This window comes from Zalophus californianus, chromosome 4, assembly GCF_009762305.2.
Source record: "Zalophus californianus isolate mZalCal1 chromosome 4, mZalCal1.pri.v2, whole genome shotgun sequence".
Taxonomy (NCBI): domain Eukaryota; kingdom Metazoa; phylum Chordata; class Mammalia; order Carnivora; family Otariidae; genus Zalophus; species Zalophus californianus.
Window position 1 is genome coordinate 35,172,230 of NC_045598.1, and position 14,583 is coordinate 35,186,812.

The following is a 14,583-nucleotide window of genomic DNA, read 5'->3' on the forward strand; positions in this document are numbered from 1 at the left end:
CTTCCTCTGTTAGTCCAGTTGGAATGCAGTTTGGCCAAAACAGTTCGAGGTTAAAAGCCCAGTTTCTGAAGCCACACAGCCTGGCTCTGACTGCAGAAACGTATGTGGGTTTCACATCTTTGTGCTATCTGTGACATGGGGTAATACTGGTATAGAAGTGTTAGGAAAATTGAGTTGATATACACACAGTAAGTACAATGTCCCATATTTAACAAATGCTATGTAAGTGCTAGTTAGCTATTTTAAGCACATAAGGACAAATACTGTATCCACAATGTCTAGAACATACGGTGAGCATACAATATATATTTTTGAGTGAATAAACTATCTCCTACCACTCACTGTTCTCCAACTACACTGACATTTATTTCTTGAATATGCCAGACCTTTAAAAAAAAAAAAAAAGCTTTATTGAGATATAATTCACATACTTTTTTTTAAAAGATTTTATTTATTTGACAGCTACACAGTGAGAGAGGGAGCACAAGCAGGGGGAGTGGGAGGGAGAAACAGGCTTCCCGCCAAGCAGGGAGCCCGATGCGGGACACGATCCCAGGACCCTGGGATCATGACCTGAGCCTAAGGCAGGCGCTTAACGACTGAGCCACCCAGGTGCCCTGAGATATAATTCACATTCTTTAAAATTCACATATAGTGGCACCTGGGTGGCTCAGTCAGTAAGTGTCTGCCTTCGTTCAGGTCATGATCTTGGGGTCCTAGGATCGAGCCCTGTATCAGGTTCCCTGCTCAGCAGGGAGTCTGCTTCTTCTCCCTCTCCCTCTGCCCCTCCCTTGCTCATGCTCTGTCTTTCTCTCTCAAATAAAATCTTAATTTTTTTTAAAGGTTTTATTTGAGAGAGAGAGCACGAGCAAGGGGAGGGCCAGAGGGAGAGTGAGAAGCAGACTCCCTGCTGAGCAAGGAGCCAGATGCGGGGCTCGATCCTAGGACCCCGGGATCATGACTTGAGCCAAAGGCAGACGCTTAATGACTGAGCCACCAGGCATCCCTAAATAAATAAAATCTTTTTTTTAAATATTTATTTATTTGACAGAGACACAGCGAAAGAGGGAACACAAGCAGGGGGAGTGGGAGAGGGAGAAGCAGGCTTCCCACAGAGCAGGGAGCCTGATGCAGGGCTTGATCCCGGGACCCTGGGATCATGACCTAAGCAAAGGCAGATGCTTAACGACTGAGCCACTTAGGCGCCCCAATAAAATCTTTTTTTTTTTAAGATTTTATTTATTTATTTGAGAGAGAGAATGAGAGAGAGAGAACACATGAGCTGGGGGAGGGTTAGAGGGAGAAGCAGGCTCCCTGCTCAGCAGGGAGCCCGATGCGGGACTCGATCCCGGAACTCCAGGATCATGACCTGAGCCAAAGGCAGTTGCTTAACCAACTGAGCCACCCAGGCACCCGCCCCAATAAAATCTTTAAAAAAATAAAATTCACATGCTATAAATTCAGTGGTTTTGGTATACTCATTTAATTGGGCAACCGTCACCACTAATTCCAGAACATTTTCACCCAAAAAGAAACGCAATACCTGTTAGCAGTCACCCCCCAATCAACTCTTCCCCCAGCCCCAGGAAACCACTAATCTACTTTCTCTATGGACTTGTTATTCTGGACATTTCATATAAATGGAATCATACAATATGTGGTCTTACTGTCTGGCTTCTTTCACTTAGTGTTTTTATTTTTTTTTATTTTTTTTATTTTTTAAAGTACGCTTGGCACCCAACATGGAGTCCAATGCAGGGCTTGAACTCATGACCCTGAGATCAAGACCTGAGCCCAAACCAAGAGTTGGACACTCAACCAACTGAGCCACCCAGGTGCCCCCAAAATGGATGAATCTAAAAAACACACTAAGTGAAGGGTTTTAGCTCTTATATTTGACCCAATTTTAGTTAATTTTTGTAGATGTGTGAGGTGTCTGAATTCACTTTTTGGCTTGTGGCTATCAGTATTTTCCAGCACCATTTTTAAAAAGACTGTTGTTTTCCCATTGAATTGACTTGGCACCTTTGTTGAAATCAATTGACCAGGGGCGCCTGGGTGGCTCAGTTGGTTAAGTGTCTGCCTTCAGCTCAAGTCACGATCCCTGGGATCAAGCCCAGCGTCAGGGCTCCCTGCTCAGCAGGGAGCCTGCTCTCCCTCTCCCTCTGCTGCTCCCCCTGCTTGGGCTCTCTCCCTCTCTCTGTCAAATAAACAAATAAATAATCTTAAAAAAAACAACAGGGCGCCTGGGTGGCTCAGTTGGTTGAGCGACTGTCTTCGGTTCAGGTCATAATCCTGGAGTCCCGGGATCGAGTCCCAGATCGGGCTCCCTGCTCAAGGGGGAGTCTGCTTCTCCCTCTGACCCTCTTCCCTCTCATGCCCTCTGTCTCTCATTCTCTCTCTCTCAAATAAATAAAAAAAAAATCTTTAAAAAAAAAATACCAGCCTGTTCACAGATGATCCAAGAACACTCAAATAATAAACAAAATATAAACATGTTAAAGATTGATCTTCAAACATTGTGCCAGTGATGCCTCCCTTGTTTATGATCTCCCTGACAAAATCACATCCACACCTCAGTGGCCACCAAGCCATTCAGCCGAGCTTCCTTAACTGTGAACTGTTTGAAACTACCCATCTGAGCAGTCTTGACTTTTTTTCAAGCTCTGAATAGCTATAGGGATCTCAGCAGGAGTTGGAAGAACCAGCTCAACCTTGGCATAGTGCCAAAATGCGGCCAATCTGCCTGTCAGCCCACTAAGGCTTTGAGTAAGTTACAGCAGTTTCCATTAGCACCAGGGCCTTCTCTGCAAGGTTATGGAAAACTGGGCCATGGTTCCAGGATAGAAACTTGATTTCTGGACTTTAAATGCTATTCCGTTTGTCTGTATATCTGTCCTTGTGCCAATACTACACTGTTTGATCACGGTAGTTTGTATTAAGTTTTGAACTCAGGAAGTGTAAGTTCTCCAACTGTGTTCTTTTTCAATATTGTGTTGGCTATTCAGGGCTTCTTGCAATTCCATGTGAATTTGAGGATCAGCTTTTCTGTTTCTGCAAAAAAGGCTAATGGGATTGCACGGACTCTGTAGATTGCTTTGGGTAATATTACCATCTTAACAACATTAAGTACATGTCCTTAGGATGTTTTGTATATGTACAAGGATCCATATACACAGGATGTCTTCCCATTTATTTAGGTCTTTAGTTTCTTCCTTTAAAAAAACGAAAAGATTTTATTTATTTGACACAGAGTGAGACAGCACAAGCAGGGGGAGCGGCAGGCAGAGGGAAAGGGAGAAGCAGGCTTCCTGAGGAGCTGGGAGCCGGATGAGGGGCTCGATCCCAGGACCCTGGGATCATGACCTGAGCCGAAGGGAGGCGCTTAACCAACGGAGCCACCCAGGCGCCCCCTTTAATTTCTTTCAACAAGGTTTTATAGTTTTCGGTGTACAAGTCTTTCACCTCCTTGGTTAAATTTATTTCCTAGGTTGGTTGGTTGGTTGGTTGGTTTGGATGCTATTGCAAAATGATTTGTTTTTCTTAAGTTCCTTTTCAGATTGTTCATTGCTGGTGTATAGAAATAATCCATTTTTGTGTGTTGATGTTATACCTTGCAACTTTGCTGAATGTTTATTAACTGTAATATTCTTATATGTGGATCCTTTGGGACTTTATATAGGGTCATGTCATCTGTGAATATAGTTTGACTTCTTCCTTTCCAAATGGGATGTCTTTTATTTCTTGCCAAATTGCCCGGATAGAACATCCAAGACAATTTTTAATAGAAGTGGCGAGAGTGGACATCCTTGCCTTGTTCCTGATCATTAAATATGATTTTAGCTATGGGTTTTTGTAGATGATCTTTATCAGCTGGAGGAAGTTCAATTCTGTTTCTAGTTTAAGTGTTTTTATCATGAAAAATCATTGGGTTTTGTCAAATGCTTTTTCTGTGTTTTGAAGTGACCATACGTCTTTTTCTCTCATTCCATTAAAAAGGTAAATTATATTGATTTTCAGATGTTTAACCAACCTTGCACACCTGGGATAAATCCCATATGCTCATGGTGTATAACCTTCAGTTCCTGCTTATGCAGCTTCAAACTGAGCTATATCTTACCAATAAAAGGCAACATTAGGGTCTTTTCGGGTCTTCCTGGGTATGTATTCAGCCCTGCATATGCATGTGGCCTTTAAATTCCCAGGAATATGTGGGAGTTTTTCCAAATCCCCATATCCCCCTGCTTTTCCTTTTCAGTTTTTTATTGTGTTCTGGTTTTCTGGTCAGCCTCTTGTTAGCCCCAACTGGTAATGTCACCTCAGCAGCTCTGTTGCCCACCCCCTTTTTTTTTGACAAACACCCTAGGGATTGGGCTGTTCAGAGTGAGCTTTGAGTGGGGTCAAATAAAGACAAGCCCTAAGAATGGAGCTTTTTGGCAAGTTGCCAGACAGGTCACATGGTGATGATTCTTTAGGGATGGGGCTTTGGGGGACCTCCAGACCCATCTTCCCCTTCCAATTGCTATTAGGCTCTGTTTTTCACAGCTACCATAGTTGAAAGGCTACTGGTTTTCAAAACCTCCATGGAGCTGGGGGAAGGGAATGGGATTAGGGCAAATTAAAAAGCAACAAAGATCACTGTTCCCAGATTCAGCTGCTATTCTTGAATAGTGCTCCTTGGATTGTTGCAAGCCTTAGTTAATTTCAGAGTTCTGGAAAAGTTGATTTTGACAATTTTAGTCAGCGTTCTCGTTGCTTTTATGGAGTGGTTTTCTGAAGGTCCTTACTCCATCATTCCAGAAGTGCTTACCCTTCTTAGGGCTTTTTACACTTGACATTCTTTCTGCATGGAATCATCTGCTCTTCAAAAGGTTCTTTTTGGGGGGTGCCTGGCTGGCTTAGTCAGTAAAGCATGTGACTCTTGATATCGGGATCATGAGTTCAAGTCCCACACTGGGTGTCGAGCCTACTTAAAATAAAATTAAAACCATACAGGAGTGCCTAGGTGGCTCAGTCAGTTAAGAATCTGCCTTTGGCTCCGGTCACGATCCCAGGGTCCTGGGATGGATCCCCTCATCTGGCTCCCTGCTCAGCGGGGAGTCTGCTTCTCCCTCTCCCTCTGCCCCTCCCCCTGCTCCTGTTCTCTTTCTCTCAAATAAATAAATAAAATCTTTTTAAAAAATTAAAGCTATATGAAGTTTCTTTTTTTCTTTCAGGTCTGTTTACCCCAGATCTGTCACCCTAGAGAAGTCATCTCACACCATCCTATCTCATTTGCCCCTTTGCCCCATGACAGCACATTATTTCTTTCATATCGTTTATTACAATCTATTTATAGTGTCTTCTCCAGTAAAGTTTATGCTTCAGACAAGCCTTTCATTGTAAAGATTTTCCAGGGCCTAATACCAATTGTTCTTAATTTCTAGTGTTATTAGTCTGCAGAGCTAAGTGACTTTATCCAGGTATCAGGGACAAGAGGTTGGATAGATCCCAGGTTTAAGGACTTACTGTGTGAGGAGGTGGTGAAAGGTTAACGGTGAGGGAGATAAAGATGCTCATGTGTAGGCACCCAAAATAGGACAGGAGTAGCATTAAAGTTACAGCGAGTCGGGATCTAAAATCTTCTAGACACAAGTTGGTGAGAAGCAGAATTTATAGGTAAGTACAGTAAAAGAGTAATGAGTGTTATGGTTTTATAGCATAAGATTCAAAGTCTGTGGTTTTTAGGATAGAGTAAGGATGGTCTGAAATTGGCCAACACCTGTCTCCCATCCAGAGAAGAGGAACGCAGTTGTCCTCCACTTGAGAAGGCTGGCAAGGAGGAAAACTCCTCAGAGAACCAGATTTCTGTTAGAAGGCTATGGAAAAGGAAACATTATGAAGGCAAAGGAAATATTTCCAGAAGAGGTTGAAGATACAGAGGATTTTTCTGATGAATGACAGGACATAGTGAGATTTTAGGAAATGGAGAATGGTGGGAGATCAGTTTTTAAAAGATATTATAATAACCTATGTCAGGATTAGAATGTGGGTGATAGATTTAATTTGGGAAATGATTTTTTTAAGGTGACTAATGAAAATAGGGACAAAGGCATAGTACAATTAATGCCAATGGTCTCAAAGCAAATGGAATCGTGGCCAGGCTAAGGTGTTGGAGGGGAGCAGGAGAAAAGATCTCTCCAGGATGACAGGGAATCAGAGAGCTCCTATTTGACTTCTGCTAAAGCCAAAGTAGAGACTTGGAGGGCATGGTGTGGGACACGGAGAACTGTCTTCGTCTGACTTTAAGAGCTACAGAGATGCCTCTAAAATACTGCCCCCAAGAGATGCAGATGCATTTACAATTAGTCTATTACTCGAGAACATTAAGAAAACAACATGCTCATGTGATGCAAACTGGCTGACAGGATGGAGCACTAGGTTAGATGGCTAGGGGACCCAGACTGTGGTGGGTGGGGGTGGGAAATAGCAGTCCCATTCTCTTCCAAGCTTCACACTCATCTTTCCAACTACTTGCAATACAAAGAATAGCCACCTATATGTCTCACAGGCAAGTCAAACTCATCCTAAGGTTGAACTTTCTAGAAACCTGCCTCTCCTGTGTTCTTTTAATTGGTGTCATCCCACCATTCATATGGTTTCTCAGGTCACTTTTCTCTCATCCCCCTAATCCAGTCTATCTAATTCTGTCACCTACCAAGTGCCCCCGGAAACCATCTCCTTTTTATGTCCCATGCAATTACCTTTTCATTTTTTTTTGTGCCAAAGAGCTGGAGATGGAGAGATGATTAAAATCCCTGCACTGGGACCACATCGGGCTCCTTGCTCAGCAGGGAGCCTGCTTCTCCCTCTGCCTGCTTGTGTGCTCTCTCTCCCTCGTTCTGACAAATAAATAAAATCTTAAAAAAAAAAAAAAATCCCTGCACTGTACTCAAAGAATTCACAGTCTACTGGGAAAACCCGTTGAATAAAAATGTGGTAAGCAAAACAATAATTTGTTCAGGGAGCCTGGGTGGCTCAGTTGGTTAAGCAACTGCCTTCGGCTCAGGTCATGATCCTGGAGTCCTGGGATCGAGTCCCGCATCGGGCTCCCTGCTCAGCGGGGAGTCTGCTTCTTCCTCTGACCCTCTTCCCTCTTGTGCTCTCTATCTCTCATTCTCTCCCTCTCAAATAAATAAATAAAATCTTTAAAAAAAAATAAAGATAGCAACCTGTTTTTAAAAAAAAATAATTTGTTCAAATATTTGAGTGCCATTCAAGTATTTATTGAGTGCTTACTAAATGCCAGGCATTATTCTAGGTTTGGAAACACAGTAGAAAGCAACAGTTACTACTCTCATGTTTATTATATTTTAGTGGGGAAGGCACATAATGAGTATATAAAAACAATGTTAGTATTAAGAGAGTAGAGAAAGGTAAGTGTTGCTACTTTACAGAGTTTTGTTTATTTTTTATTTTTTTAAGATTTTATTTATTTGACAGAGAGACACAGCGAAAAAGGGAACACAAGCAGGGAGAGTGGGAGAGGGAGAAGTTTTGTTTATTTTTAAGTAAACTCTACCTCCTATGTGGGGCTTGAACTCACAACCTGAAGACCAAGAGTCACGTGCTCTACAGACTGAGCCTGGCAGGTACCCCAACTGTTGCCACTTTAGAAAGCAGGCTTAGAAAAGGCCTCCCAATGTGTGTATGTATGTAGAGGTGAGATTTTGAGCAGGAACTTGAAGTGAGAGCAGGAGCCATGCTAAGACTTGGAGAACAGCATTTTCTCTCAAATTCAAGGGCCTGAAGCAAGAACAGCAAGGTTAGAGTGCCTGGAGTTGAGGGAGGGAGATAGTAGGAGGTAAGTCAAATTGATAAAGCAGAAGAGATAAGCAGAGGTCTGATATTTCTGGGCCCTGGCAAGGAATTTAGACTTTATCCTGAATGTGGTAGGAAGCCAGGGGGAGGTTGAAGATACAGAAGGATAATGTTGAGAGACTCCCTTCAAAGGGATGAGGTAGGATTTGGAGCGGACTGTAAAAGGACTTATCCATTAGGCAGTTTACTCCTTTTAATACTGTCCTATGATCTGCTTCCCTCCAGCCACCAGCCTCATTGTCTCCTCCCCTTTATTTTTTTCCTTAAAGATTTTAAGTCATCTCTATACCCAATGTCGGGCTTGAATTTACAACCCCAAGATCAAGAGCTGCATGTTTTACTGACTGGGCTGGCCAGGCGCCCCTATTTTATTATTTTTTAAAAAGTTTATTTAAGTAATCTCTGCACTCAACGTGGGGCTCGAACTCAGGATCCCCAAAATCAAGAGCCACAGTCTCCTTCAACTGAGTCAACCAGGCACCCTTCTCTTCTTCCCTTTAAAGTCATACTTCCTGAGAGAATTGCTTACATATACCGTATCTTTTTTGAAAAAATAACTTCTCATTCCCGGGGCGCCTGGGTGGCTCAGTTGGTTAAGTTGGTTAAGTGTCTGCCTTCAGCTCAGGTCATGATCTCAGGGTCCTGGGATGGAGGCCCAGCATCCAGCTCCACTCTCAGTGGGGAGTCCGCTTCTCCCTTTCCCTCTGCCCCTCCCCCCTACTCGTGCCCTAACAGGTAAATGAAATCTTAAAAAAACAAAACAAAACAAAAAACAACTTGGGGCATCTGGGTGGCTCAGTCTTTGGCATCTGCCTTCAGTTCAGGTCATGATCCCGGGGTCCTGGGATCGAGCCCCACATTGGGTTCCCTGCTCAGCTGGAAGCCTGCTTCTCCCTCTCCCACTCCCCCTGCTTGTGTTCCCCCTCTCACTGTGTCTCTGTCAAATAAAATCTTTAAAAAAATAAGAAATAGGGGCGCCTGAGTGGCTCAGTCGTTAAGCGCCTGCCTTAGGCTCAGGCCATGATCCCAGGGTCCTGGGATCGAGCCCCGCATCGGGCTCCCTGCTCAGCGGGAAGCCTGCTTCTCCCTCTCCTACTCCCCCTGCTTGTGTTCCCTCTCTCGCTGTGTCTCTCTCTGTCAAATAAAATCTTTAAAAAAAAAAAATAAAACTTCCCATTCCATTTTTTTAAGATTTTATTTATTTTACAGAGAGAGAGACAGCGCGAGAGAGGGAACACAAGAAGGGGGAGCTGCAGGCAGAGGGAGAAGCAGGCTTCCTGCTGAGCAGGGAGCCCGAAGCAGGGCTCGATCCCAGGACCCTGGGATCATGACCTGAGCCGAAGGCAGACGCTTAACGACTGAGCCACCCGGGCGCCCCTTTCCCATTCCATTTTAAATTTTGCTCACTCCCCTGCACAGAAACTGCTCTTGCCAATATTACCAAAGATTTTCTAGTTACTAAATCCAAGAATCACTTTTTAGTCCTCATTTCAACTAGCCTTCACAGTAGCATTAGACCATGACATCATTCTGTGATGGCTGTCTTCCTGTTACTCAATTGCTCCTCCGTTCCTCTGCCAGTTTTTCTCTACCTGGCCTTAAATGCTCACATTCCTCAAGCGTTGGACCTAGAATATCTTTCTGTATTTCTTTGTTAGGGGTTGGCACGCCACTGTATGCTGATTGGGCCCATGCGCCAAGAATGGTTATGTTTTTAAATGTTTGGGAAAAATCAAAAGCATAATATTTCATGAGAGGTGAATCCCAGTACCCCAAGCTTTATTGGAACACTGCCATATATTCCTTAACTATTGTCTAGGGCTGCTCTCACACTACAAGAGCAAGTTGAGTAGTTGTGACAGACTATATCCCACAAAGCCTGAAACAGTTACTTAGTACACTTTACAAGGAAAATGTGCTTTATGCTCTGTCCCTAGGTTCCGTTCATTCTGGTGACTTTAATTACCGTTTGTATACGGACGATTCCCAAAGTAACATCTTCTGTCCAAGATCATCTGTAAGGATGAACAGACATGAACATCCAGCCGCCTGTCATTCCAAACGATCAAATGAGGAATTAGGAATCCTTGACACACCTCCCTTTTCCTAACCCCCACGTCCAATCATCAAACCCTTCAAAACAAAACCCAAGTCCACCACTCGTCTCCATCCCTACTGTCTTCCACCCTTTCCCAACGCAGCCGCGCCCAGCTCTAAAGCGAGGCTTTTCAAAACGTAAAGAAAGCAGGCGACTCCCCGCTCGGGTGTGCCCTAAAGCCCTCAACCTCTAACACTGCCATTCCCACCGCCCTCTCCCGGGATTCCGAGCGCAGACGGCCCTCTCGCGGCCGGAGGCTCGGAGAAACATAAGTTACGTCGCGCTCCGACTCCAGGCTCCTCTCCGCGGCGCCCGGAAAACACGTAAAGGGGCGGGACAGCGTTTTACAAACCGGACCGTGAGGCTTTGCGTTTTCTTTTTCGCAGCCAGCGCCGAGAGAGATGGGTGAGTGTCGCTCTGCGTTGGGACCGGGGAAGGGGAATGAGCTTGATCCAGTGCCATCCTGCCTCGCAGCCAAGTCAGGAGTGCCGGCGCCCCGACCCCTGGCACGGAGCAGCCACGAGGAGGGTGGTGCTCGGGTTCTGGCCGCCGAGGCTCGCTCCGGTGGCTGCAGGGGCTGGGTGCTGCGGGCGCCGCCAACATGGCTGCCGCCGCCAACATGGCTGCTGCGGGAAAGTGTCCGGGCTGGGCCGCATGTGGATGATGACACTCTGGTAATGCTGCAAACTCCCGAGTGCGCAGTGGGGGAGCCAACCTTGGAGAGCTGAGCGTGCGGCCCGCCCGGTGCGGGGGTCTGGGGCTCGCAAGGTGCCTGCCCGAGCCCCAGGGGCTAAAGCTTCCGCGCCCTGCTTCCACATGTAGGCATCTCTCGGGATAACTGGCACAAGCGCCGCAAGACCGGGGGCAAGAGAAAGCCCTACCACAAGAAGCGGAAGTATGAGCTGGGACGCCCCGCTGCCAACACTAAGGTGCGTGCGGGGCCCTCGTGTCCAGCGTAGTCTGGCCGCTGCGTGTGGTGGTGTAGGGCTCTGATTTGTCTAGGGGACTGGGCGGCCTCCTCACCTCTACGCGTTGGTCAAAGAGGTTGAGTGGAGACATGTCATGTATTAGGACTTGAAGGGCGCCTGGAGGGAGTGGGCTCGTCGGATGATAGTCAGAAACCTGGTATTTTTGTTGTTGCGTAGAGACTTAATTTTCAGTGTTTTGGAATCAGATTTTTCTTCTTGGAGGTAACTGGAGTGATGAAAAAGTATCCTTAGGTGTGGTTGTGGCCGTCTTGGCCACCTGTGTGCCACTTGCCAGTGCTAGGACTTGTCATAGTTACACTGACCGTTGCCTCCGTCCAGCCTAGGTTCCCTACCTTCTCTTGTCTTGCTCTCCTGGATAACCTAGTTCCTGTTTGTCTTTTGCAGATTGGCCCCCGCCGCATACACACAGTCCGAGTCCGGGGAGGCAATAAGAAGTACCGTGCCTTGAGGCTAGACGTGGGGAACTTCTCCTGGGGCTCTGAGTGTGAGTGAGGCCCTCCAGGAGTGGGTGGGAACTCCACACCTAAAATTTTCTAAGCTTCAGTAAGTGCTTTTAACAGAAGTCCGTGGCCTCCACCAAGATACTGAAGTTTCTCTTTGAAAGCTGTTAAGGTTGTGGTAGCTGGAGAATTCTCTCCATCCTGTTTTGTCTCAACTCCTATAACTGCAGGGATTGGGACTGAATCTAGACACTGTGTGGTTGCCAGTTATCTCTGGAAAGGTGGCTTTGTGGAAGATGAACTGACACCCCATAGCTGGGTAACAGACTAGAGTTCCCTTGCTGTTTCTTAGGCACTTTGGGGGGAAGATGTGGTGGTAGGGGACAACAAGGCCATTTTCCTTCTGGTCTGTAAGACTTGATTCTGAAATTCTCCCGTGAGCAGGTTGTACGCGAAAAACAAGGATTATTGATGTTGTCTACAACGCATCCAACAATGAACTGGTCCGCACCAAGACCCTGGTGAAGAACTGTATTGTGCTCATTGACAGCACACCGTACCGACAGTGGTACGAGTCCCACTATGCACTGCCCCTGGGCCGCAAGAAGGGGGCCAAGCTGGTGCGTGTTTTGGGGGAGCCACGTTCACTGAGGGGGTGAGGGGAGGCCAGCCTCATTCCAGCCTTCTTATGATGAAAACTGCGTCCAGTTCTGCTACTGAAGGGAAAGAGATGAAAGCTTTTAGTGCTGAGGAAGGCAGCAGGGATTGGGATATACAGGGCCCAAGGCTGTGGGGACATTCCTTCCCTGAGCCAGGGCCTGGGGAGCCCCAGCTAACCCATCTATCTCCTTTATTCAGACGCCCGAGGAGGAAGAGATTTTAAACAAAAAACGATCAAAGAAAATTCAGAAGAAATACGATGAAAGGAAGAAGAATGCCAAAATCAGCAGTCTTCTGGAGGAGCAATTCCAGCAGGGCAAGCTTCTTGGTAAGATGGCTGTTGCATTGGGGGGTTGGGTCACAAGATACAGTGTGCCCTCTGCATTTTATTCTTGCCCCTTGTTCTTTTAACTGCCTGCCAGCTGTGTGGTAGAGGCTTCACTAGGAGAGTCGATGACCGCATACAAGCACAACTCAGAACATGTGGTCATCCCATTAGCCTGAAGCTGAAATGGGACATAGGGGGCAGGAGTCCATAGGCCTCAGCTTGGCCTCTGCCTCTAACTTCCAGAAGTATTTTGAGAAGTCTATGTGTGGGCTGAGGGGGCTGTCTCGGTGATGAAAACTTTGTCCAGTTCTGCTACTGACTTAGAGTGACGATAAAGTGTATCTGAGGAGACACTGGGCTTCAAGCCTGCCCCCAGGATACCTGAACCAACATGGACTTCCTTAAGGAGACACCTAGGTTTGGGTAGGGCCGCACTCTTTATTTTGCTAATGAATGCATACTATCTTGCAGCGTGCATTGCTTCAAGACCAGGCCAATGTGGCCGAGCAGATGGCTACGTGCTAGAGGGCAAGGAGCTAGAGTTCTATCTGAGGAAAATCAAAGCCCGGAAAGGCAAATAAATCTTCCTCCTATCTTTGGTCACGTAATAAAGGTGTTTATTGTCCTGTCCTGTGTTCATGTGTGAATATCCAGTTGCTCAGCACGCTCTCACCGAAGGCCAGTCTTAGATATGGGCTGTGCCTTTATATAGCTGAGGGAACATTTCTCACCCCAAAGGCTAGTGTTCAGTGGGAACCAGGGGTGTGGCATGCAGGGCAAGCATAGACTGTATGAGGAGTTATCCCAGCACTGGGCCCCCAGTATTACTGGGGTATTGATTGGAACCTGAAGCCATGCTGCCTCTGTGAATTTGGCTCTTTGAGAGATCCTGTACCCTCTTCCTGTGTGAACCTTGGTTTTAAGGTTTTAGCTTGAAGTTTTCAGCCTGGGTTCATGGATGGCCTAAAAACCCTGAAATTGGGTTCCAAATTTTTTTGGTATTGTTGATAGCAAGTTGTACACATTTACGTATCCTGTCAGCTTTTGGATGTCTTTTTGAAGTAAATTTTCTCTTCAACCCTAATCCCTTCCCCCCTCACTACTCAAGTGTGTGAGATAACCAGTGATTTCTGCATTGCTAAATCTGCAAGGGTCAGCTCTTTGTCTTCAGGTTGGCTACATTGTCTGCTCTTGGTATGAAATGTAGTTTGTGCTGCATTTTTTTTAAACTTTAACCCAAACCTACTTAACACCTACACTTGGATATCATAATTGGACTCTCAAAGGTGAACATGTGAAAAACCGGTAACATTCCTCAGCTTTCCCTTTTCAAATAGTTTCTCAGCTATTTGATTATAGCAAATTGTTGCCTTTATACAGCTGCTTAAATCAAAATCTTGGGTCATTCTGCCCTTAGACTCTAGCGTCTAAAGTCCCCAAATCTTGTTGGTTCAACCTTTAACACCACCTCTACTTTCTGACCACTCTTGCAAATAGCACTGAAGGTTTCTCTTGTCCCCGACAGTCCTAGCAATAGTGATCAATGGGGTTTTGACGAGACAGCTTCCCATCTCAGAAGCCTTACCAAACACCCAAACACTATGGAACTCAACGTGACCTGGTTCCTTTTTCTACAGTGCTAGTCATCCTGGCCTTACTGAGCACATGTTCGCTTGCTAGTTCATTTGTTGGGAACATTTTCCTTCACATATCCACATGGCTTACTCTTCAGGTCTTAGACCTTAGTGAGTTCCTCCCTGATAATTTTAAATTATAGTCCCTTCTGTGCTGTTAATCTTTTGCCCCAGCTTTTTCTCCTTATCCCTTAGTTGGGCATAAGTTTTGCTCATTTTCCTTTTTGTCCAGTTAGAATAGAACTCCACGGGAACAGGTATGTTTCCTGCTCTGTTTCCAGTACCTGGAAGTGCATGGCAACATACCAAGCACTCAAATGTGCTAAATTAATTTTAAAAAGAAAAAAAGATTTTATCCAAGTTGAAGATGATGGAAATACAAGCATAACATAAGAGCCAAAGAAATGAAAAATCCAATTGGTTCATTAGCTTAGCTAAATGGCAGAGTTCTGTGAATAGACAATAGGGAAAGAGGAACTAGGAGATGACCCCCCCCCTTTTGAGTACAAAAACTTTAGGACATACAAAAAGCAACCCAGCCTTCTCAAACCTTACCATTGGCTCTGGGAGGCCT

The 14,583-nt window shown here is 45.6% G+C and overlaps 1 protein-coding gene and 4 non-coding genes across 5 annotated transcripts; all 5 read left to right on the top strand.

Annotated features, from left to right (window-relative positions):
* The first annotated feature begins 10,297 nt into the window (after positions 1-10,297).
* Positions 10,298-13,010, top strand: RPS8 (ribosomal protein S8). The gene is made up of 6 exons (XM_027603600.1): positions 10,298-10,363; positions 10,781-10,887; positions 11,332-11,431; positions 11,832-12,007; positions 12,246-12,375; positions 12,847-13,010. Exons 1-6 carry the CDS (start codon positions 10,360-10,362, stop codon positions 12,954-12,956), a joined length of 627 nt encoding a protein of 208 aa, XP_027459401.1. The 5' UTR covers positions 10,298-10,359; the 3' UTR covers positions 12,957-13,010.
* On the top strand, positions 10,614-10,693 carry LOC113917597. The gene has a single exon (XR_003518292.1). It is a non-coding gene; the product is annotated as a small nucleolar RNA SNORD55/SNORD39 (small nucleolar RNA).
* Positions 11,151-11,254, top strand: LOC113917627. Its single transcript, XR_003518304.1, has one exon. It is a non-coding gene; the product is annotated as a small nucleolar RNA SNORD46 (small nucleolar RNA).
* On the top strand, positions 12,072-12,141 carry LOC113917621. Its single transcript, XR_003518303.1, has one exon. It is a non-coding gene; the product is annotated as a small nucleolar RNA SNORD38 (small nucleolar RNA).
* On the top strand, positions 12,658-12,726 carry LOC113917616. Its single transcript, XR_003518300.1, has one exon. It is a non-coding gene; the product is annotated as a small nucleolar RNA SNORD38 (small nucleolar RNA).
* Positions 13,011-14,583: the final 1,573 nt, after the last annotated feature.

Coding starts and splice junctions, on each gene's coding strand:
- RPS8 (XM_027603600.1), top strand. Junction 10,888..11,331: donor GCCCCGCTGCCAACACTAAG/GTGCGTGCGGGG, acceptor TGTCTTTTGCAG/ATTGGCCCCCGCCGCATACA. Junction 12,376..12,846: donor CCAGCAGGGCAAGCTTCTTG/GTAAGATGGCTG, acceptor ACTATCTTGCAG/CGTGCATTGCTTCAAGACCA.